This window comes from Carcharodon carcharias, chromosome 16 (genome assembly GCF_017639515.1).
Source record: "Carcharodon carcharias isolate sCarCar2 chromosome 16, sCarCar2.pri, whole genome shotgun sequence".
Taxonomy (NCBI): Eukaryota; Metazoa; Chordata; class Chondrichthyes; order Lamniformes; family Lamnidae; genus Carcharodon; species Carcharodon carcharias.
Window position 1 is genome coordinate 65,811,216 of NC_054482.1, and position 25,374 is coordinate 65,836,589.

A 25,374-nucleotide genomic window follows, 5' to 3' on the forward strand; every position below is an offset into this window, starting at 1 on the left:
GTCAGCAAATTGTATGCCTTAATTGGGCACCCACTGTGACTCACTGGATTTTGGGCTATGCCATTTTGAGCAGTTCAGATACTGTGCTAGGCAGCATATGAATATCCAAAATAGAGGCACAAGTAGGCTATTCGGCCCCTTGAGCCTGCTCCACCATTCAATAAGATCATGGTTGATCTGTTTGTGTTTTGAATTCCACATTCCCATCTACCCCCGATAACCCTTGATTCTTGTTAGGCAAGGGAATCAATTTACCTTTACCTTAAAAACATTCAATGACCTTGCTTCTACTGCTTTCTGAGGCAGAGAGTTCCAAAGTCACACAACCGTCTGAGAGAAAAAAATTCTCCTCATCTCTGTCTTAAAAAGATGACCCCTAATTTTAAAATAGTGCCCCCTAGTTCTGAACTCACCCACAAGAGGAAACACCCTTCCCACATCCACCTTGTCAAGACTGTTCAGGATCTTATATACTTCAATCAAGTCACCCCTTAGACTTCAAAACTCCAGTGGAAACAAACGCAGTCTGTCCAATCTTTCCTTATAAGACAACCCACTCATTCCAGGTATCAATCTAGTAAACCTCCTCTGAACTGCCTCCAATGTATTTATATCCTTCCTTAAATAAGGAGACCCAAAACTGCACGCAGTATTCAAGATGTGATCTCACCAAAGTCCTATATAACTACATCCGTACTTTTATGTTCAGTTCCCCTTGTAATTAAGGTTAGCATTCTATTAGCCTTCTTAATTAATTGCTGTACCTGCATGCTAACCTTTTGTGACACATGCACTAGAACACCTAGATTTCTCTGTACCTCAGAATTCTGCAGTTGTTATCCATTTAAGTAATACTCTGCTTTTTAATTCTTCCTGCCAAAGTGAACAACTTTATATTTTCACACATTATACTCCATCTGCCAGATATTTAGCCACTCAATCTATGTCTGTCTCTAATCTTCTTATGTCCTCTTCATGTCCTCTTTCCTAGCTATCTTTGTGTCATCTACAAATTTAGCTACCAAGCCTTCGTACCCCCCCTCATCTAAGTCATTGATATAAATTGTAAAAAGTTGAGGCCCCAGCAGGACTTCACTCGTCATATCCTGCCAATCAGAAAGGATCCATTTATGCGTGCTCTGTTTTCTGCCAGCCATCCAATCTTCTATCCACGCTAATATGTTACCCTCTATACCATTAGCTTTTATTTTCAGCAATAACCTTTAATGTGGTACCTTATCAAAAGCCTTCTAGAAATCCAAGCACAGTATGCCCACAGGCTCCCCTTTATCCACACCACATGTTACTTCTTCAATGAACTCTAATATTGGTTAAACATGATTTCCCTTTCTCAAAGCCATGTTGACTCTTCCCAATTACCTTGAAATTTTCTAAGTGCCCAGCTATAACCTCCTTATGATCGATTCTAACACCTTCGCCACAACAGACGTCAAGCTAGCTGGCCTATAGTTTCCTGTTTTCTGCCTCCCTCCCTTCTTGAATAGAGGCATTATATTTGCTTCTTTCCAGAATGTAGCAAATTTTGGAAAATTGACATCAACATATCTACTACCTCATTAGCCACCTCTTTTAAGACCCTAGGAGGAAGTCCATCAGGATCCAGAGACTTGTCAGCCTGCAGCTCCATCAGTTTGCTCAGTACCACTTCTCTTGTGATTGTAATTTTACCAAGTTCCTCTCTCTTTTCCGCCTCCTTATTTATAGCTTTTACTGGAATGTTTTTTGTATCCTCTATGGTGAAGACAGAAGTAAAATATTTGTTCATTTCATCCACCATTTCCTTATTATCTATCATTAACATCCCACTGTCACTCTCTAGAGGACCAACACTCACTTTACTTACTCTTTTCCTTTCTAAATACCTGTTGAAACTCTTGCTATCAAAAAAAATTTAGCTAGCTCATACCCTAACTTCTTTCTCCTGATTAACCTTTTAGTCATTCTCTGCCATTATTTATATTCTAACCAATCATCTGTCCTGCCTCTCATCTTTGCACAGTTATATGCTTTCCTTCACTTCTTTAGTTAACCACAGATGATAGGTCCTCACCTTATGATTTTCTTTATTGTAGGAATATACTTATTCTGAGAATTTTAAAATATCCCCTTAAATGTCTGCCACTACTTCTCTCTTGATCTATCCTCTAGCCTAGTATCCCAGTTCACTTCAGCTAGCTCAGCTTTCATGCCCACATAGTTGCTTTTATGTAAGTTTAAAATACTTGTCTCAGACCCACTCTTCTCCCTTTCAAACTAGATGTAAAATTCAAACATATTGTGGATGCTGCTACATAGGGGTGACTTTACTCTGAGGTAATTAATTAACCCTGTCACATTACACAATACCAAGTCTAATATAATCTGTTCTCTGGTTGATTCCAGAACGTGCTGCTCTTAGAACTCGAAAGTAGTCAATTAACTCCTCATCCAGGCTACTACTGCTAATCTAATTTTTCCAGTTTATTTGTAGATTAAAATCACCCATGGTTATTGCCGTCCCTTTATCACAAACACCTAATATTTGTTCTTGTATACTTTGTCCTACATTGTGGTTATTGTTAGGGGGCCTGTAGATCACCCCTGCTAGAGACTTATTTCTCCCACTATTCCTCATCTCCACCCAAATCAATTATACGTCCTGATCTCCGGAACCAAGGTCATCTGTAACTATTGCACCAATGCCATCTTTGATTAACAGTGCTACCCCTCCACCTTTACCTAGGTTCCTATTCTTCTTGAATACCATACATCACTCAATTTTCAGGACCCAATGCTTGTCATCCTGCAGCTACATCTCCATAATGGCTATCAGATCATACTTATTTACTTCAGTGTACGCCATCAATTCATTTACTTTGGTATGAATGCTACGCACATTCAGATACAGAGCCTTTAGTTTTGCCATTTTGTTATCTTTGTAACACATAGTCTTGACTGTTGGTGCATTCTTAGGTTTTTTCTCTCTGTCCCTTCATGCCATTCTCTGACCCTCGTTTCCCATATTACTATTTTGCTCTCCTGCCTTGACTCTACCCCTTGATTTGTTACATCTACCCAAGCTTGTTCCATCACCCCTTTGTTTAGTTCAAAGCCCCATATACTTCCATAATTATGCAGCTCACTAGAGCACTGGTCCCAGCATGGTTCAGGTGTAGACCATCACAATGGTACAGCTCCCCCTTTCCCCAGTACTGATGCCAGTGCCCCACGAACCTGAACCCACTTCTCCCATAGCAGCCTTTGAGCCAAGCATTCATCTCCCTAATCTTATTTGTTTTATGCCAATTTGCATGGAACTCAGGTAATAATCCAGAGATTATTACCTTTGAGGTTCTGCTTCTTAATTTGGTACCTAGCTCCTCATACTGACTATGCAGAACCTCTTTTCTTATCTTGCCAATGTCATTGGTACCTACATGGACCACAACCACTGGAACCTCCCCCTCCCACAGCAAGATCGTCTCCAGCCTTGAGCAGATGCCCCAAACACTGGCAATGGGCAGGCAACTCAACCTTCTGGACTCTTGCTCTTTGCTGCACAGAATGATACCAATCGCTTCACTGTACTATCCCCTACTACCATTACCTTCCTGTTTGCTCCTCCAGCTTGAACAGCTTCCTGTATCATGGTGCCATGGCCGGCCTGCACATCCAACTTGCAGACCTCGCTTTCATCCACACAGGTTGTGAGCACCTCAAACTTGTTTGATAATACAAAGTCTGAGGTCCTCCACTATTGTCTGCTTGGTTCCTTTACCTGCCTCAGTCATGGTCACATCCTCCTGTCCCTCACTGCTGACCGAAACAGATGACCCTATTCTAAAAGGTGTGAGCATCTTCTGGAACAAAGTATCTAGGTATTTCTCCTCCACCCTTATGTTGTGCAGTGTCTGCAGTTTGGCCTCCAGATCAATAAACCTGATCCTTTAGCTGCTTACACTTTCTTTAAATGTGTTTGTCATGAATCACCTTGGCATCCAAAAGATCGCACATTCCACAGCTACAACATAACACCTGTGCTGCCATTGTTATTTATGTTATTTGGTTAATTTAATTATCTTCTCAATTAACTTAGAATAATTCCTATGTATACTGTACCTTTTTCTCCCATGTACTGAATTCCCATGTGAACCTAATTTGCTACTCACTCGGTCTCAGTCTCACTCAGGAGTAGTCTCCTGTCTTCTTGTGTGCCCCTTACTGACAGAAAGACAGATGCGGGAGTACCATTCCCAGGGGGCTGATTATGGGTGGCAGGTGCCACATTATCCTTGTGGAGTTTGCTGGTCATGGTCCCAGAAAATAATTTTAGACTTACCTTTTAGACTAGGCCTCTTCCTTTTCAGCAGCAAGTTATACTGAAGAGGGCGTCCATATTCCAGATTTTAAACCCAGTCGGTCCTCTTAATTACATCAGGATTCTCCGTACACTATGAAACTTTTATTTGCATATATTAAGGAGGCTCCCACCTGATTTTAGTAGGAACCTAGGCTACCCAACAGAAGTCCTGTGTTAAAACAGCAGGAGTTGGGGAATGGAAATATGTGGAATAGAAATTAAAATTGCCTTGAGCTGTCTTAAATTGTATTTGAGCAGAAGTTTATTTAGAAGTGTTGCATTTTCTGATCAGGTTCCCATAACTTCAGAAAATCTCTGCTAATGTATTTCACTTTTAGAAGAAATCAATAGTTAAATAAGCGAGGAATTGATCCCGGAAATATTTCTTTGTCAATTAGAATATTGTCTGGATTTTTAACACTAACTATTTAAAAGAGGAAGCTGAGAGCTACTGTTTATGCTGCTACGACCTAAATGGACGTAACGACAGGATAAGGACAATTGCAAGCTCAAATAGTTTGCCCATAACCATCTTCCTCCCCCTCTCCCTCCCGAGTGCTGTAAAAATGTACTTTGAAGCAATTAATTTTTAAAAGTGTCTTAGCAATAACAATTAACTTAAATTACCAGAAGGAAATAGACTATCATTTATTTTAGGTGGCACATATATCTTTAAGGCAAATGGTTTTGATCAAACTTTTATCATAAATCAATGCTGTAATTCATAGAACAATATAAAATGTCAAGGAGTATGACTAATTCAATGCTATGGAAGCCTTTTTGTTACATTTTTTTTTGACTGCTGGACTGTAAGTGGCCAAGTGCTACCTGTAACTGGCTACATCCAGGAAAGTATTGTGGATGTGAAACAATGGTTAATAAGACAAAATGCTGAAACTATTGGATTTTTTTGTATTTCCTGTTATGAAGTTTAAAGGTTAAGACTTTATCCAAACCAAGTGTCACAGATTTTATTTTTGCAGTTTGAAAAGATACACTGACATACCTTACATTTTATATAATATAAAAACAAAAAATGCTGGAAATATTCAAGCGGTCAGGCAGCACCTGTGGCTACAAGAGTAGGTCAGAGACTAGAAATCCTGCGTCAAGTAACTCACCTCCTGACTCCCCAAAGCCTGTCCACCATCTGCAAGGCACAAGTTAGGAGTGTGATGAAACACTCTCTACTTGCCTGGATGACTGCAGCTCCGACAACACTCAAGCTTGACACCTTTCAGGAAAAAGCAGCCCGCTTGATTGGCACTCCATCCACAAACATTCACTCCCTTCACCAGTGTCGCACAGTGGCAACAGTGTGTACCATCAACAAGATACACTGCTAGAGCTCACCAAGGTTCTTTAGACAACAACTTACGAACTCGTGACCACTGCCATCTAGAAGTCCAAGGGCAGCAGACACATGGAAACACCACCACCTGGAAGTTCCCCTCCAAGACACTCACCATCCTGACTTGGAAATATTTTGCCGTTCCTTCACTGCCACTGGGTCAAAATCCTGGAACTGTCTCCCTAACAGCACTGTGGGTGTACCTTCACCACATGGACTGCAGCAGTTCAAGAAGGCAACTCACTAACACCTTCTGAAGGGCAATTAGGGATAGGCAACAAATGCTGTTCTAGCCAGCAACAGCCGGATCCCATGAATGAATTAAAAAAAAAGAGTTAATGTTTCAGGTTGATGACGTTCCATTTCATACAGTATTCTTCACTTAAAAGAAGACCTTAGTACACTTTACGAGAGGAGCGATGGATACTCAACAGGAAGAGAAGGATTTTATGGGAGACCTAACTATGATTGTTATGTTAATTCATCAGCTTTACAGTACAGGAACTGAATGTGACTGAAAAGAGAGACATGTTGCCGAAGCATTTCATCTTGCAGTGATCTGGACAAGTGCAAGAATCCCAAATTCCAAACAATTAGAACAATTTATACTGCAGGAGAAAAGAGGTGCTGATTAGTTGGCACATCAACTCTGATTGGTTCTTGCGTTGGTTCTGCGTTAAACCAACAAATGCCCCTCCAGGCCTTGAATCACAGCGGGACGAATCACTGAATTGAAGATGGGCTTGACCCCGAATTTTTCGCCAAAGGGCAGGGACCCTGGCCCTCTGTTCTCTCTCCATACAGACTACATGACCTGCTGAGTATTTCCAGCATTTTCTGTTTTTATTTCAAATTCTCGCATCTACAGCATTTTTGCATTTGTTTTACTGAACCCCTTCTCTGGGTTGTTCCTTCTATTCAACTTTTTAGGTAGATTTTCTGATTGTTTGTGGAAAGCTCCACACTGAGACCATATAATCTGAAAATTTGCCCTCGTATTGTAAAGGCTGCTTATTTAGCCCTTTTGGAACAGGTCTTCTTTATAGATATGTCAAATCAAGACAAGCAAGGCCCAGTAAAAGTTAGCACACATCATTAATGGGTCCCTGCCTCCCAAGCGCCAGCACAGCTACAACCACTTTGTGAGATTTAGCGATCAGTCATAGGGGGGTACATTGGCTGAGGCAAAGAGCATATGTGAGCAAGAGCATGTGGGGAAAGTGCAGGAGGAGGGACTTTCTTTCCAGAAGGCTGACTTGCATCACAGTTCGACTGATAACCCTAAATATTCAGGCCCCATGGCATCTGTTTTAAAAAGAAGAATGGCTTCCAAGCTTTGGTACAAGCATTGGTGGCCTGCGTCAAACACTGTGGTGTAGTTGGAAGAGTCTATTGGGCACGTCTACTGTACTTTGGATATTTCACAACTCTCCAGTCCACCATGGAGTGCATGGCAACTCCAGAAACATCTGCACTGGCGTTTCATCTTGGCTGAGATCCTAAAGCAGTTGGCGTTTTTTTTTCCCATACTTAGATTATTGGCTTATTTGGCTGGTAAATCAATAGAATTGTTTACAGAGAACCCCAAGAGAGGGCTTCAGTGCTACCATTGGTGCTATTAGGTTTGCTGTCAAGCAGTGGCCATAAAGAGGCCTGGCCGGTAGCAGTTGCATGGTTGGAATAGACAATGATGATGGTGTACTTAGTTTCCCAAGACATCAATATTCTGCCTTATTGGCAGAAAGCACACAGGTTCAGTAGCAGAAATGTAAACCTGTAGCAGGTCCATCTCAGGATTCAGAAGTCAGATGCTAAGTTCCACCTCAATCACAGTGACATTTATTTTCACACTACAGCAAGCCATCTCAAGTACTCCTGCACCAAGGTAACAATTAGAAGATATGCAAGACAACAATTAATAGCGCCTAGATTTTACCCGGGGAAGCACCCTATTAGAAAACATAGGAAGGAATACTAACATACAAACATACGAATTAGGAGCTTGTGTAGGCCACTCGGCCCTTTGAGCCTGCTCCACCATTCAATAAGATCATGGCTGGTCTGACTATAACCTCCCGCTACTCCTGTTCCTAATTCATATCTATGTATGTCAAACTGCAGCTATTCAGTTTAATTCTTTGAAGGCTTCCCAGCCTGTTAGTTTCATTGAACAATGACCACCCATTGTCTTGTTGATCCTGATGGTTTCATGCAACTCTGGCTATTAAAGCCAGAATTCTAGAATAAATCCTGGTCAAATACCTTAATTACTTGGCCAACAGCTCCCTGTGGTGTTTCCCTCTTGCCTGCAAACCTTTGTGGATTAAAGCAGAAAGTGCGGAAGTGGCGGGATCATGTCTAATTTCCCAACCCACTGCTACACTCTGGAATTTGGCACACCACGTGTTGCCCTAAGCCCACCCCACCCTCTTCAGTACACAACCCTACCACCACTTAGCGTTTAAAATTTATTATAGAATGTTTGGTTATTAAGAATTTGAGCCTTAATTTTAACCAAAGGCAGGAATTAGGCCAAAAAGAGGCACAACAAATGGCAAGCCCTCCTTCTCCACCTGCCCTAACCCTAAGCCTAACACGCCGCCCCCCACCCCCGCCCCCTCCCCCCCCAACAACCTCTTCCCAGATATGTTAGTGTAAGGCCCTGATGACTTATTTCTGGGCCTCATTTTGAAGGGAAAATTGTATTTAATTCCTCTATTCAAAAATAAATGACTGATGTCCCAGTACCATGTTATAAATTGATAGAAATTAAATGACTTGTAACATGGAAATATTTTTTCTATGTATTCAACAGGAAGCTATGGAAAAAATGGGAAAAATTGGAGAAATAATTCATCCAGATCCAAGGCAAAAAAGGTACTTAATTTTAAAATTTTCTTAGATTGATTTATTTTCCTGCCTTTCCAGCCATCATGAGCTGTTTTTCAAAAGAGAGGTTTGGCCAAACTTTTATCAATCACAATCTTGTACTATCCTCTAAATGATCATTAGAGTGGACTGGGTTGACTCCTCTTTGATCCTTTGCTACATGATACCTCCTCAAATTGCTAAACAACAATCAGCAAGTTTAATGGGACGTGCTTGGTCACATTTCTGTTCCGTCCTGTGGAGCACAAATGTACCAAGGCACTGAGTCATCTGGGTATTAGATTCATATTGTTTCACAATGTTACACTTGATTCATACTCAATATAAATAGCATCTTCCACTAACAAGCCCACACTTCCTACGAATCATAACTTGATTTTATGAGTCAATTATGGCGGTTCGCATGCCAGAGGCCAAACCATACTGTTGAGCTGTTCACCAGAAGCAGTATAGCATATACCATATAATCTGGATTTCTTCCATAAATGAAAAACAACATAGGAGCAATTTTAAATGTACTATCCTGCCAGATTTTCTTTACTAACCTCCTCCATTGCTATTCCATTGAAGAATATATTTTTAAAATTATGTTCATTCGTGGGATGTGGACGTTCCTGACTAGGCCAGCATTTATTGCCCATCCCTAATTGCCCATGAGAAGCTGGCGGTGAGCTGCCTACTTGAACCGCTGCAGTCCATGTGTTGTATGGACACCCACAGTGCTTCAAGGGAGGGAGTTCCAGGAATTTGAACAAATGCTGGCCTTGCCAGTAATGCCCACAACCTTTGGAAGAATAAAGTGAAAAAAAAGGTGTCTTACTCTCCACAGAATTCCCAACTTCTGACCTGCTCTTGTAACCACAGTACTAATTTGGCTGGTCCAGTTCATTTTCTGGTCAATGGTAACTCCCAGTATGTTGAAAGCAGGGGATTCAATGATTGTAATGCCATTGAACATCAAAGGTAGACGATTAGATTCTCTCTTGTTGGTCATTGCCGGGCACTTGTGTGGCATGAATATGACTTGCCACTTATCAGCCCAAGCCTGAATATTGTCCAGTTCTTGCTGCATATGGACACGGACTGCCTCAGTATCTGAGGAGTTGTGAATGGTGCTGAACTTTGTACAATCACCCATGATTGAAGGAAAATCATTGATGAAGTAGCTGATAATGATCTGGCAAGGACACTACCCTGAAGAACACCTGCTGTGATGTCCTGGGACTGAGGTGATTAACATCCAACAACCACAACCATTTTCCTTTGTGCTAGGTATGACTCTGACTAGTGGAGAGTTTTCTCCCTGAATCCTATTCACTTCAGTTTTGCTAGGGCTCCTTGAGTTCACACAGTCAAATGCCCCTTCCCACAGTACCTTCCCATGCAATTTCATGAAGTGTAATGCCCTTTACCTCTTTCCTCCTCATCATCCAAGACTCCAAACAGTCCTTCCAGGTGAAGCACCGATTCACTTGCACTTCTTTCAATTTAGTCTACTGCATTCACTGTTCACAGTGTGGTCTCCTCTACACTGGGGAGACTAAACTCTCCCCTTACCTCTTAAGTTCAGCTCTTTTGTCCATGTTTGGACCAAGACCTTAATGAGGTCAGGAGCTGAGTGGTCCTGGTGGAACCCAACAGCATCAGTGAGCAGGTTATTGCCGTCTAAGTACTACTTGCCAATGACACTTCCCATCACTTTTCTGATTATCAAGAGTAGACTGATGGGGCAATAATTGGCTGGGTTGGATTTGCCCTGCTTTTTGTGGACAGGTCATACACAGGACATTTTCCAAATTGTCAGGTAGATGCCAGTGTTGGAGCTGTACTGGAACAACTTGGCTAGGGGTGTGGCTAGTTTTGGATCACAAATCTTCAGTACGATTGCTGGAATGTTATCAGGCCTCATAGCCTTTTCTGTTTCTTGATATCACATGGAATGAACAAAATTGGCTGATGACTGGCATCTGTGATGCTGGGGACCTGAGGAGGAGGCTGAGATGGAACATCCACTTGGCACTTTTGCTGAAGATGGCTGCAAAAGCTTCAGCTTTGTCTTTTGCACTGATATGCTGGGCTCCCGCATCATTGAGGATGGGGATATTTGTGGATCCTTTTCCTCCAGTGAATTGTTTGATTGTCCACCATCACTCACGACTGGATGTAGCAGGACTGGGGAGCTTAGATCTGATCCGTTGGTTATGGGATTGCTTAACTTGTCTATTGCATGCTGTTTCATGGTTTGGCATGCAAGTAGTCCTGTGTTGTAGCTTCACCAGGTTGACATCTCATTTTTACGGATGCCTGGTACTGCTCCTGGCATGCCGTCCTGCACTCTTCATTGAACCAGTGTTGAACCCCCTGCTTGATGGTAATGGTAGAGTGGGATAATGCCAGGCCATGAGGTTACAGATTGTGGTTGTATACAATTCTTCTGCTGCTGATGGCCCACAGCGCCACATGGATACCCAATTTTGCGTTGCTGGATCTGTTCAAAATCTATCCTATTTAGCATGGTGGTATTTCCACACAGTAGTGCGAAGATTGGGACTTCATCTCCACAAGGCCTGTGCTGTGGTCACTCCTACCAGTACTGTCATGGACATATGCATCTGCAGGTAGATTGGTGAGGATGAGGTCATGTAGGTTGGTTCCCTCACCATCTGCCCAAGACTCAGTATACCAGCTGTGTCCTTTAAGGCTCGTCCAGCTCAGTCAGTTGTGTTACCGAGCTACTCTTGGTGGTGGACATTGAAGTCCCTCACCCAGAGTACATTCTGTGCCCTTGCCACCCACAGTGCTTCCTCCAAGTACTGTTCAACATGGAGGAGTACTGATTGATCAGCAGGGGATGATAGATGGTAACCAACAGAAGGTGTCCTTGCCCATGTTTGACCTGTAAGGTATGATTCCGTGAGTATGACTATGTTAGGCTGTTCCTTGGCTAATCTGTGGGACAGCACTCCCAATTTTGCCACAAGCTCCAAGATGTCAGTCAGGAGGACTCTGCAGGGTCAACAGGGCTGGATGTGCCATTGCCCTTTCTGATGCCTTGGTCAATGCCGAGTGGTCTAACTGGTTTCATTCCTTTTAGACTTTGTACTGGCTTGATACAATTGAAATAGTCCATGTCCAAATGCAGCATGAGCTGGAAAATATCCAGGCTTGGGCTAACAAGTGGCAAGTAACATTCACATCACACAAGTGCCAGGCAATGACCATCGCCAACAAGAGAGAATCCAACCATCACCCTTTGATGTTCATTGGCATTACCATCGCTGAATTCCCCACTATCAACATCTTAGGGGTTATCATTGACCAGAAATGGAACTGGAATAGCCATATCAATTCTGTGGCTACAAGAGCAGGTAGAAGCTAGGAATCTTGCAGTGAGTAACTTGTCTCCTGACTCCCTAAAGCCTGCCCACCGTCTACAAGGCACAAGTCAGGAGTGTGATGGAATACTTTTCATTTGCCTGGATGAGTGCAGCTCCACCAACATTCAAGAAGCTTGACACCATCCAGAACAAAACAGCAGCTTGATTGGCACCACATCCACAAACATTCACTCCTTCCACCACTGATGCACAGTAGCAGCAGTGCGTACCATCTACAAGATGCACTGTAGGAATCCACCAAGGTTCCTTAGACAACATCTTTCAAACCCACAACCACTATAATCTAGAAGGACAAGGGCAGCAGATAGATGGGAACACCACCACCTCGGCGTTCCCCTCCAAGCCACTCACCATCCTGACTTGAAAATATTTCGCCATTCCTTCACTGTAGCTGGGTTAAAATCCTGGAGCTCCCTAACAGCACTGTGGGTGTACCTATGCCACAGGGACTGCAGCGATTCAAGATGGCAGCTCACCATCATCTTCTCAAGGGCAACCAGGGATGAGCAACAAATGCTGGCCCAGTCAGCAATGCCTACATCCCGTGAATTAATGAAAACAAGAAAGAATGGCTTGCTCGGCCATTTCAGGGGGCATTTAGGAGTCAACCGCATTACTGTGGGTCTATAGTCACATGTAGGCCAGGACAACAGGTTTCATTTCCTACAGGACTTTAGCTACCAAATGGGTATTTACAACAGTCAAGAATGGCCTTGTGGTCACCATTAGATTTTTAATTCTAGATTTATTAATTGAATTTAAATTCCACAGCTGCCGTGGTGGAATTTGTACTTGTGCCCCCAGAGTATTAGCCTGGGCCTCTGGATTACTAGTTCTGTGACAATATTTTGCCCAGGGTATATCAATTCTCTTTAAGTAATTGTCCCAGATTTGCACCGAGTTTGGCAGTGGGCATGAAAAAGTTGTATTACCTGCCGGCCTCAATGGGAGGTTTTCGCGCCGTATCATCCCACTCCCAACGTGCCCCTCCTCATTAATAATGCATTCATGGGAAACACGCCGGATAGTTGGCGGGGTGGCCTTTGCTTCGCCTGCCCCGCAGTCACCTCAGGCCTTCAGTAATTAGGATGCCATATTTAAAGGGTGCCCCTGCAAAGATCTGGCACTTTTTAAGGGATCAAAAGCTGCTGGAATGTCATGACTGCCAAAGGGTGGAAACATGCTGCCCCCAAATTTAGCGATGCCTCCCTCGGGCACTTCCTGGACACAGGGGAGGACTGCCGTGAAGTCCTCTCCACCCGTTCTGGGCAAAGGTCAACAAGCAAGGAAGGCAGCATGGCAGCATCCAGCATGGGGGGCAGTGGCAGTGGTGGTCAGCGCCAATGCCCTGCAAAAGAGGACAGCCAACCTGTGCCGAAAGAGGATGAATCTCCCCCGTTCTGGGTGGAGCTAGGGTAAGTCACTCTTCTCATCACTCTCAACTCTCACACTCACAACCCATCACACATCCACAAAGCGCGGAGAGAGAGAGAGAGAGAGAGATGAAAGTCCATTAAAGAGTGCAGAGAGAGAGAGATGAGAGTGCATTAAAGAGCGTGGAGAGAGAGAGACAAGAGATCAATAAAGAGTGCGGAGAGAGAGAGACACGAGTGCAGGGAAAGTAGCTGATTGGTGAGTAGGAGTGGTGAGTAGTTTTAGTCTTTAAAGTAAAAGTAAGATCTTTAAGTTTGTGTTTAGGCCTCTAGTCTTTTTTTCCTGTTTTTTTTTAAAATAGCTTGTTAAGTATAAGATCAAAACTGGTGTGTAAAACAAATGATTACAATGAAGAGTAAAGACTGGGGATTCTTCAAGTATAAAGAGCAGGGATACTAGAGTAATTAATTTAAAAATAAAATAAAATAAGATAGCAATGGCAAGACAGGTGATGTGTTGCTGCTGCAGCATGCAGGAGCTGCTAGATGCCAAGGTGATCCAAAATGAACACATCTGTAGTAAGTATTTGCAGCTCAAGGAATTTAGATCCGAGTTAAGGAGCTGGAGTCCAAGCTGCAGACATTGCGTCACATCAGGGAGGGGGAAAATTACCTGGACACTTTGCCTCAGGAGGCGGTCACACCCCTCAAATTAGGTAATTCAAAATTGGTCTATGATCAGGGACAGGAGGGTGTGACTGCAGGTGAAGCAGGTATGGGGACCCAGGGGGTAGGGTTCGAGGAACTTCAGCCCTTGCAATTGTCCAACAGTTATGAGGTTCTTGCAAGCTGTGTGCATGAAGGCGGGGACTGCAGGGAGGATGAACAAACTGACCATGGCACCGTGGTACAGGGAGCCATTCAAATGTGGGGAGGAAATAGGAACGTAGTAGCAGTAGGCGAGGTATAATTAGGGGGATAGATACTGCTCTCTGCAGCCGTGAGTATGAGTCCCAAAGGCTGGGTTGCTGGTCTGGGGCCAAGGTTAAGGACATCTCAGGGCTGGAGGGGAGGGATCGAGTTGTCATCGTCCACATTGGTACCAATAACATTGATAGTACTAGAAAGGAGATTCTGCTGAAAGAATTTGAAAACTTAGGAGTTCATTTAAAAAGCAGAACTTCCGAGGTAATAATCTCAGGATTATTACCTGAGCCATGGGCAAACTGGCACATGGTAAATAAAGTCAAGGAGTTAAATACGTGGCTCAAAGATTTGTATGGGAGAGATGGGTTTCAGTTAATCAGGCACTGGCACTGGTACTGGGGTAGAAGGGAGCTGTTCTGGTGGGACGGGCTTCAATTGAACCATGCTGGGACCAGTGTCCTGATGAATCAAGCAACAGGGCTATAAAGAGGGCTTTAAAATAAATTGAGCGGGGGAGGGTTCTGGAGGGGGCTTACAAAGCAAAAAGGATTTGGCAGCATTGCAGGGAAGCTATTTAGGTAATGATACTGAGAGTGACTATAAGGGACAGAGTGTACAAACATAAAAAAGCAGCAACAAAAAAGGGTTAAAGGGGGGAAAAAATGGTAAAAAGGCAAAATTAATGGCTCTTTACTTAAATACACATAGTATTCTAAACAAAACAAATGAATTAATGGCACAAATAGAGGTTAGTCGGTGTGATCTTATGGCCATTATGGAGATATGGTTACAAGGAGATCAAAGTTGGGAATTAAATACTCAGGGGTATGTGAGTTTTTGAAAGCACAGGCAAGAAAGAAAGGGTGGTGGGGTAGCTTTGTTAGTACAAGACGGATTAAGTATGATAGCAAGAAATTATCTTGGATCAGAGGATGTAGAATCCATATGGGTGGAGGTAAGAAATAACAAGGGAAAGAAGAGACTGGTGGGAATAGTCTATAGACCCCCCTAACAGTAGCTATACTGTAGGACAGAGAATAAATCAGGAGATAATGAGGGCATGTAAAAAAGGCAGTTCATTAATCATGGGTGACTTTAATCTTCATGTAGATTGGGAAAATCAAATTGGCAGAGGGAGCCATGAGTAAGAATTCATAAAGTGTATTTGGGGCAGTTTCCTAGAACAATATGTTGTGGATCCAACCAGGGTTCAGGCTATTTTGGATCTTATAATGTGTAATGAGGCAGGTTTAATAAATGATCTCAGAGTAAAGGATCCCCTAGGAAACAGTGACCACAATATGGTAGAATTTAGCTTTCAGTTTGAGAGTGAGAAACTTGGGTCAGAAACAACTGTGCTAAACTTAAATAAGGGTAATTACAAAGGAATGAAGGCAGAGTTGGCTGGAGTGGACTGGGAAAGGAGTTTAGCAGAAAAGACGGTTGATGAACAATAGAAGATGTTTAAGAAAATAGTTCCATGACTCACAACAAAGATGTATCCCAGTGAGGAAGAAGGGTTGAAAGAAGGGGATAAACCAACATGGTTAACCAAGGAAGTTAAGGATAATATAAAATTGAAAGAAAAAACATACAATGTGGCAAAGATTAGTGGTAAATCAGAGGATTAGAAAGTTTTAAAAACCAACAAAAGATGACCAAAAAAATAATAAAGATGAATAAAATAAACTTTGAGGGTAAACCAGCAAGTAATATAAAAACAGACAGTAAGAGCTTCTTTAAACATATAAAAGGCAAGAGAGGGGCCAACGTGAACAATAGACCCCATAAGAGAATGAGGCTGGGGAAATAATGATGGGGAACCAGGAAATGACAGAGGAGTTGAATAAATACTTTGCATCAGTAGATGACACTAATAGCATTCCAAAAATACTAAATAATCAAGGGGCAAAAGGTGGGGAGGAAATAAATACAATAACTACCACTGGAGAAGAAGTACGAGGGAAACTAAAGGTTGATAAGTCCCCTGGACCTGATGGGTTGCTTCCTAGGATATTAAAGGAAGTAGCTATATAAATATTGGATGCGCTGATAGTAATCTTCCAAGAATCCTTAGATTCTAGAAAAGTCACAGAAGATTGGAAAACTGCCAATGTAACACCCTTATTCAAAAGGGAGGGAGACATAAAGCAGGTAACTATAGGCCAGTTAACTTATACAGATTATTATCTCATTAGGAAAATGTTAGAGACTATTGTAAAGGATGTAATAGCAGAACAGTTAAAAATGCATAATATAATCAAGCAGAGTCAGCATGGCTTCATGAAGGGGAAATCATTCCTGACAAATTTATTAGAATTCTTTGAGGAGGTAACAAGCAGTATAGTTAAAGGGGAATCAGTGGATGCAATATTTTTGGATTTTCAAAAGGCGTTCGATAAGGTGGTATTTTAGCATGGCTAGAGGATTGGCTAACTTATAGAAGACAGAGAGTTGGAATAAGAGGGGTATTTTCAGATGGCAACCTGTAACTAGTGGAGTGTCACAGGGATCGGTGCTGGGGCCACAATTATTTACAATATGTATTAATGACTTAGATGAAGGAAGTGAATATACCATCGCCAAGTTTGCGGATGACTCAAAAATTAGTGGACAGGCAAGTGGTGAGGATGACACAAAGAGTCTACAGAGGGATATAGAAGGTTAGGTGAGTGGGCAAGAACTTGGCAGATGGAATATAATGTGGGAAAATGAGAGGTTATGCACTTTGGCAGGAAGAAATGAGGAGCTGAATATTAATTAAATGTAGAAAGACTACAGAAAGCTGCAGCACAGAGGGATTTGGAAGTCCTTGTGCATGAATCACAAAAAGCTAGCATTCAAGTTCAGCAGGTAATAAGGAAGGCAAATGGAATGTTGGCCTATATTTCAAAGGGAATCAAGTATAAAAATAGGGAAGTCTTGCTAAAACTATACAAGACACTAGTTAGACCATACCTAGAATGCGGTGAACAGTTTTGGTCCCCTTATCTAAGGAAAGATATACTGGCATTTGATGCAGTCCAGAGAAGGTTCACTAGGTTGATCCTTGGTACAAAGGGTTTTTCTTATGAGGAGAGGTAAAGTCAGTTGGGTCTGTACTTTTTGGAGTTTCGAAGAAAGAGAGGCGACCTTATTGAAATATATAAGACCCTTAGGGGACTTGACAGGGTAGATGCTGAGACGTTGTTTCCCCTTGTGGGAGAGTCTAGGACCCGAGGGCATAATCTCAGTGTAAAGGGTCGCCCATTTAAAACAGAGATGAGGAGCATTTCTTCTCTCAGGGGCAGTAAATCTGTGGAATTCTTTACCGCAGAGGGCTGTAGAGGCTGGGGTCGTTAAGTATATTCAAGGCTGAGATGGACAGATTTTTAATCAGTAAGGAAATCAAGGGTTATGGGGAAAAGGCAGGAAAGTGAAGTTAAGGATTATCAGATCAGCCATGATTTCATTGAATGGGCCAAATGGCCTACTTCTGCTCCTACATCTTATGGTCACCGGGGTCTCACTCACTGCCAGTTCGAACGACATCACTATTAACCCTCTCAGACACACCTTCATCTGCCCTGCGGATCGTGTTCTTATCCCATCTGTACCATCTGTCATCACCTATACATACCAGGCATCCTTCTCATCTGGCCAGGCAGGCGTGCTGCTTACACTCTCTCCATCTGTATTTGTGCAGGACAAGCTGGCACACAACAAAAGAGAGAGGTTGCAGACTGTCGGAGGAATGCCCAACATTAAGGCCCTCACAGACTTTAAAAATAGAGTCATCAAGCTGGCTGGCAATGATCTGGACCATTCCTGTGCTCATGGTGAGGTCAGCAGTGCTCAACCAAGTGAGAGTCTAGCAGTGCAACATCCATCAGACAATCATGCTGTTCCGCAGTTTCCTGTCATACACTGATTATCTCTCCTTGCTTTTACAGGCACATCTGGGAAGCAGCTAAGAGGGTCCACGAGCCAGGTCCTCAACTTAAACCCCAAGACCATCTTGCAAGATGAATCTGATGACACCTACAGCGCTCTCCCACACCCTCCACCTGCAAAGAGGCACACACTTCGTGCGACCTAGTTCTAGAGTAGCCTCGGGGTCACAACCTGATGAGCTCATCGCCTGTCTGATCCACATCAGGCAGAGGCAGGGACTTCCCAGGTTCCCGGCATCCAGAGCGCTGCTGGAGGCCTGAAATCTGCTGAGCTCGAGTCAGATGAGGAGCCTTTAGACTCGCTCATATCTCAGCAAAGGCAAGCTCGGGAAGATCAGGAATGGATGTCTGCTGAACTATTCTGATTGCAAGGCTCAATGGAGGAGTCTATCCACCTTCAGTGTGAGATCATAGTGCTGGCATGTCAACGCACCAAGGTCAACATTAGTAGGATGGCAACCGCCATGGAGACCTTGGCCCAGGACATCGGACCTGCACTACTCCATGGGCTGTACTCCATCGCTGATGCCATAGTTGGCCTCCAACAGTGTCAATGCAAAAGGAGAGCTGAGTAGAACAATCTCACTCCAGCTTCCCCTGGCCCTCAAGGAGTTAGCTAGTGGCCATCGGGCACCCATAGGGAGATGGACCAGCAGGTGCACACCCCAGGGCCATCCACCCAGGTGACTCAAGAACTGTCCAGCCCATCTGAATCCCCTCTTCATGTGTCCCCAGCAGCTGCAGCTCAAAAGGCCGAGGAGAGTACCACTTCCATACAGCAGGACCCAAAAGCAGGCCAGAGTCCTCCAGGTCTTGGCCCTCCAAAGGACGGCTGCCAATATCTTCCCAAAGGGCGTAGCAGTAAGGAGGCTGTGGATATAGGGGAGCACCAAAATGTAGCGGCAGGGTTAGGGAGGTTAAGAAGATGTAACTCTTTCGAGTACAAACCCGTTTCCATCTGTTCCTATTCAGATGAAGTTACATTGTTTCATAGTTTTGCCATTGTGAGATTTGAACTCTTGATCTTGGGGTTACAAATCCAGTACCATAACCACTTGGCTATTTAGGCCAAGCTTTGCACAGCCTGGGCATGGGTGTTAATCACTTGTACATAATGTTCATGATTGTACATAAACTCCCAAGAATGTTTCCTTGATTTGGCTCCTTGTTATGATGAGCAGTGTTTGTGTCACTCAGATGTGAAATGCTGTCTCTTGCCCATGATAAAGGCAGGTGTCTCAGTCCAGGGCCTCTTCCCTGTGCAGTGTGTAACCTTCAGACCAAAGTGATGGTCCATCTTCACACTCACTGGACATATTAACAAGCACCTCAATGGTGCTTGTTATTGCTGCCAGAATGTCGTGTTCAGGCATCACAGAGTTCAGTCATTCTCCCTGTGTGCTCTCAGCATTTTTAAAGTGAGGCTGGCCCCTATCTTGTTAGCATCTGACGCTGTTCTCCCAAAGGGGTCAGGTGCTGAAGGCTGACAAAGGATCAGGTGCATTTAAAGTTTCATGGCTGTGTCTCCATGATATGACCCTGATCACAGGGCGTAAGCGAGTTGCCCTCAGCCAGACAGGAGTCAGACATTCATAGAGGCAATGTGAAGATCTATGGAGTGCCCTTACTGCATGTCATCATCATCCTTCTGGAATCTAGCGACTATTAGGGCCTCTGCTGTGTCTCCATGACATGAGCCTGAGCACCGAAGCTGCCATCAGCCACACAGGAGTCAAACGTTCAGGACTGTCCTCACTGCATCTCATCCTCATCCTCCATAAATCTTGTGGCTATGAGGGCCACTGGAGCATGCTTGACTTGTCTGGCCAATGCGATGACCCCATCACCGGCATCCTCACCTTCAAGGACCTCATTACCATCTTCCCCTTCGACGTCCTCCTTATTGGAGGAGACATGCAGCTCTTCCATCTCTTCCTCAGCCATGTCCTCCACCTATTGCAGTGCCAGGTTGTGTAGCGCACAGTAAACTACGATGATGTGTGGCACCCTCAGTCGACTGTATTGCATTGTTCCACCGGACCTGCTGAGACACCGGAACCTCACTTTCAAAATGTCTGTGGTTTGCTGCACCAAGGTCCGAGTCATGGCATGAGCCTTGTTATACCATTGCTTTGCTGCAGTCTGAGGCTGCCACATGGGCGCCATCAGCCACATCCTCTGTGGGCAGCCCTTGATCCTGAGGAGCCAACCCTGCAGCCTGTCTAGATCCTGGAACATGTTGGGGATCTGAGACCTACTAAGGATATAGGAATTGTGGATGCTCGCTGGGAATCGTGCACAGACCTGTAGGATGCGTTTGTGGTGGTCACTCACCAGCTGAACATTCAGCGAGTGGACACCCTTGCGGTAGGCGTGGTTGACTGCTTGTTACCATGGTGATCTAAGCATCATGTGAGTGCAGTCGATGGCACCCTGCACCTGTGAAAAACTAGAGATCTGTGCAAATTTATGCGCTCTTGCTTCCTGGCTTTCCTGATCCCGGGCGAAACACACAAAATTCTATGCCTTTGCAAAGATAGTGTCCGTGACCTCCTGGATACACTCATGCCTGAAGGCTTGCGAGATCCCCACAGGTCACCTTTGGAGCCCTGGAAGGAATCACTGGAGTAAAAATTGAGCACTGCAATCACTGTCATGGCCACTGGCAATGGATGCCCTCCATGTCCCCGTGGTGCCAAGTCCTGCAGCAGGTGGCATATGTGACCAGCCAGTTCCCTAGACATGTGCAGTCTTCGGTGATACTAGTTCTCAATCATCTGTAGCAATGATAAGTGCTATCTCTAGACCCTGGGTCCAGCAAAGCATCTATGATCAACAGCTCTCAGTGGACCTTTAGCTGAGTGCGCAGAAGGCCCTGCCACCACTTCATCTTGAGGGAGATGCTCCTCCCATTGCTGAGCCAGGCGCCTCCACTGCTCTCTTCTTCTTCTCTGGTCTCTCTAAGCCATGAGGCATACCACTAAATCACAAAGCTCCATGATCCTATTGTTCTCCTTCTGCAGGATCAAAGAGAGAGAGACGCGTGTGTTAGCAAAGGTGTACAAGGAACATCTCTTGGTTAAGTCTGAAGGCCCCTTCATGCATGCAGGAGATTGCTGGCTACGACTTGGATGGCCTAATGCGCTCATTGCCTGTCCAGAACCCTGTGCCCCACTCCATTTGACCGATTGGTGGCAGCTTCGGCCACTTGACTGTGGAAGAATGCTCACTTTTGACAAGCTTTTCCAAGTGCATAGCTGCTTCCCTCATCCCCTCTCCCCCAACCACCCTTCAGCATGTGGTTGTGTACTTCTGGACGCTAAATTTGACGTGGAAGGATGATTCTGGCGAGTAGGGCTTATAATGAGATGCTATAGTATTGAAATTAGGCTGCTGATATGCAGAGGTGGTAAACGTAGCCTGCCATTGACAGGTGGAGTGGACGATCGCAAACTGGTTTCAGGGCGGCGTGAAACCAATTTTTGACCTTCTCGCTATTTTATCGCCGGCCATGATGCCCACCGCCATTGGGACCGGATGATTCTGCCCTAAGTAGCTTCAGCCACAAAGGTATTTCTGGCATTCTCAAGCTGAACAAATAGGAAAGCTATACTGAGTAAATCCACAGCTTTAAAAATAATTTTGTTTCAGTATTTTCTGTTTCTGAATATTACAACAGTGACTACATTTCAAAAGTAGTTTATTTGCCATGAAGCAGTTTGGGACACCCCGAGGCTGTGAAAGACACTACTGTTCCCACCATTTCAAACATCCACATTTAAAACGGAGGGAGTCATTTATATCGGCAAAAAATCAATAGCCAATATCCATTTGCATTCACATTGATTTGAAAGCTGCTGGTTCTAGCATACATGTATCTTAAGTGCCCTGTTTGTTTTGGGGAGAAGCAGCTGTGCTTACTCACTAGTTCTCAACCCATAAGGGTTTCTTTTTTTTATTAAATCCATACTCAGCCCTTTCCAATTCCTCGAGCCTTCATTAGTTTTGATTCTTGTGCCTTTTCCACATCTGTTCCAGTTTGTTGTTCTTGTAAAGTTGACATTTCCACATGTTTTTATCCAAACATATCTAATCACTGTTGCTGATGCCAAACCTTTTTGCTAACATCTTTTCCGCTTCCAATAAAAGGGCTGGAAATCAGGGATCTGTGGGAAACTGGTTACAGGGAGAAAGAAATAAACATTCTTTGGGTGCTATGTCAGCCATTGCATATAGTGGACAAATCACATTCATACAAATGTGCATCCTAGAAGCGGTGAAAAATATATAAATGTAAGTTCTTCTATTTCTTCTGCATCACTAGTTGGTCTCATTTTTGTCTTCGGTCCTAGGTACAAGCACTCTTTCCCCCTCCCTTGGAAAATCCCTGGAACTTTGCTTGCAGCGGAAAGTGGTTGAACTCCTGGCATCAGGGGTCCCTAATCTATTTTCCTCTGCTTTGCACCTCTGAAGTTTGCATAACTCCTTGATACAAAGCCAAAGAACATCCACCCCCCTGCCAGTATATTAAATAAGGTAGTGAAACAGCCTTTTATCTGTTCAGTCATCAAAAATCGGAAGAACCTCCACCCTTCTTCAAACTCCATCTTTTACTTTATTAAGTATCAAACTCAACACCTAATTCCTTTGAAGTAGTGATTATCAAACATATGAATTGTGGTATAGGCATACACAATCCACAATGGAGAACAGATGTCACAAGTGCAATGCTGAATACCCTGGCGGATTGGAATACTCCACATATTGGTGTCATTCATATAACCATATACATTGTACAAATTGTTTCTTTTGCATAATGATACAATATTGTTTGTTAAATCAGGAAAAGAACCCAGTCCAATTGTTTAAGTAAGATTGCAATTATAAGTTCATCACACTCCAAAAATTTCTCACACTCCTAGAATCACAGTTGTAATCAGTAAATTGCACAATCAATAACAGAGGAAAATGTCTGCTATGTAACAAATAAAAAGGAAATGATTTCAAACCTTTGATCTAACTTCCGGATTCACTAATAGTTAGAAATCAATTGACTTTTGCTCCTACAGAACCACTCTATTAGACTGCAACTATAGTGAACCCCTTTATTAGATTGTTGTCCAGAATTCATTTCCTGCCTGCAGGCTATTTATTCATGATGAAATGATTCACATATACTTAATGCTTTTTATAAATAAATAGCTGCATTTATAGTTTTAGTGTGTCTTTTTATTTGTCTTTTTACACTTGTTTAAAAAAAAATCTGCTAGTAGTTCTTTTTTCCTCCCAGAGCATTTGAGTTAACATTACACAGCCACTAAACTCTAGAAAAACTACTGGGATAAGGTAGTATTTCTTCCGCCATTGAAACACAACACAGGAAACATCTGGGGACCAAACTTAAGCAGGCACGCATGTTGTACATCATTCCCATGTTTTTGCTCATCTATGCTGCTCAGGGGAAATTTGAGGGGAAACTGGCTTTAGCCTAAGGACCTATGAAGCTTGTCTGAGATTGTTGTTTTCTAGCTGAAAATGCAACGGAACATTTCTGTGTTAGGATTCTATTTAAATCCAGTATAAAGTCTTCCAAATGCAGCAAATCTGACCAAAATAGCTGGTATAACTTCTTAGAATTTTAAGTTTACTGCATTACTAAAATAGTTTCAACACGTTTTTGTAGGTTTTATGACAACAAATACAAAGTCTTCCTGAAGCTTGTTGAGCACCAGAAGAAATACAGAGCTATCATGCAAAACATCTGATTGCCACAGTGAGGAAATGGCCAGAATTCACTCAATCCTTTACCACTTTCCAAGTGAAAAAGTTATTTGGTAATAAAATTGCAATTACTACATTACTACCTTTGTACTGCATGAGAATGAACATGAATTTTTAATAATCAAGTCTGAAGAAAAGTAATATATGCCTTCCCCCCCAAAAATATTAATTTAAAATAATTAAAACGTGTAAGCAGTTTCACTTTTATTTTATCACTAAACTTGCTTCTTATAAATTGGATGTTAATGCGCAAGGAGTTTTACTCAGACTTTGGGTTGGAACCTGACTCCAGATTCCATTTCCATGCTGTACATTACAACTGCAGTTTCAGTTTTATTTTGCACTGTGCTATCCTTGTAATGTAAATCTACACAAAAATGTACTTTAGGTTACTGTTAGTCATGGATTAATTACTTGGGACTAGTGAGTTTACAAGGTGGCTAGAGTGTGTTACAATAGACCAATTCTAATGTTCTTAAAATAAAAGTGACAGAAGGCCTGATTTAAACCCTTCCTACATGATGAGAAAGGGATATTTAGGGATGGGGGGTGTTAAAATGTCAATGCTGCTTTCCCAACACTTATGTGCAGCCACCATTTTAACTGCCAGATTTCCTTCAGTTTTTCTGCCTGAGGCCTCATCTTTATGTCACGGGTTATTCAGATCTGACACAATCATAACTACGGATTGTGACAATAGCACTCATTGCCTGACCTACAGTGCCTGAGGCCAGGAGAGACCCAAGCAAATTTATTTTTTGATTTTTGGAAGCTTGTCAGCCAGGAAGAGCAGGGGCACACCCCTTTCTGCACCTTCAGTCAGTAATTTCCTGCTCCTGCTTGTTGGCTGTGTCATCATTCCAATCTAATTTGAAAGATTAAAATAAGGTCTGGGAGTTAAGAGGTGACATTGACACCTTCGTTGGTGGTTCCTGCTCTCCCAGGCCCACACACACCACGGTCACAGCTTGACTTCAAATTGTTAAAGTTGTCAGCCTATCTCAAAATACTGTATTTAAGAGAAACACGAGCATGTAAACATAACACCAATAAACTATCATTACTGGTCCTATTTCAATTTGCATGACAGAGTAAATGCTTGATATGGTGCATGTATTAAGAATGGTTGGGCTAATTTCTACCTGACAGGAGATATTTAAAACACAAAGTTATTTCTCATTCTCCACCACCTTGTTAGTTCTTGCATATCACAATGCTGCTGCCACTGTTGCGGGCATACTTCAACTTGTTGGATGTGCTATGATAATGAGGTCTGATGACAGACTTAAATGTCATTTCTGATGGTGTGAGCTATTTAGGCCATCATTTCTGCAGGCCATGTGCAGTTAAGTATTCAGTGCAC

General features: G+C 43.1%; 1 protein-coding gene across 9 annotated transcripts in view; it reads left to right on the top strand.

Moving 5' to 3' along the window:
- fggy (FGGY carbohydrate kinase domain containing) overlaps positions 1–25,089 on the top strand; it is a 368,733-nt gene extending 343,644 nt beyond the window's left edge. For 6 of the 9 annotated variants that reach the window (XM_041208763.1, XM_041208767.1, XM_041208764.1 and 3 more), the window contains 2 exons: positions 8,527–8,588; positions 23,914–25,089. In XM_041208763.1, the coding sequence (XP_041064697.1) occupies positions 8,527–8,588; positions 23,914–23,995 (144 nt within the window). In that variant the 3' untranslated portion in view covers positions 23,996–25,089. Of the gene's footprint in view, positions 1–8,526; positions 8,589–22,582; positions 23,442–23,913 lie in introns of those variants that run through there. The other 3 variants (XM_041208766.1, XM_041208769.1, XM_041208768.1) reach the window with 2 other exon arrangements.
- Positions 25,090–25,374: the final 285 nt, after the last annotated feature.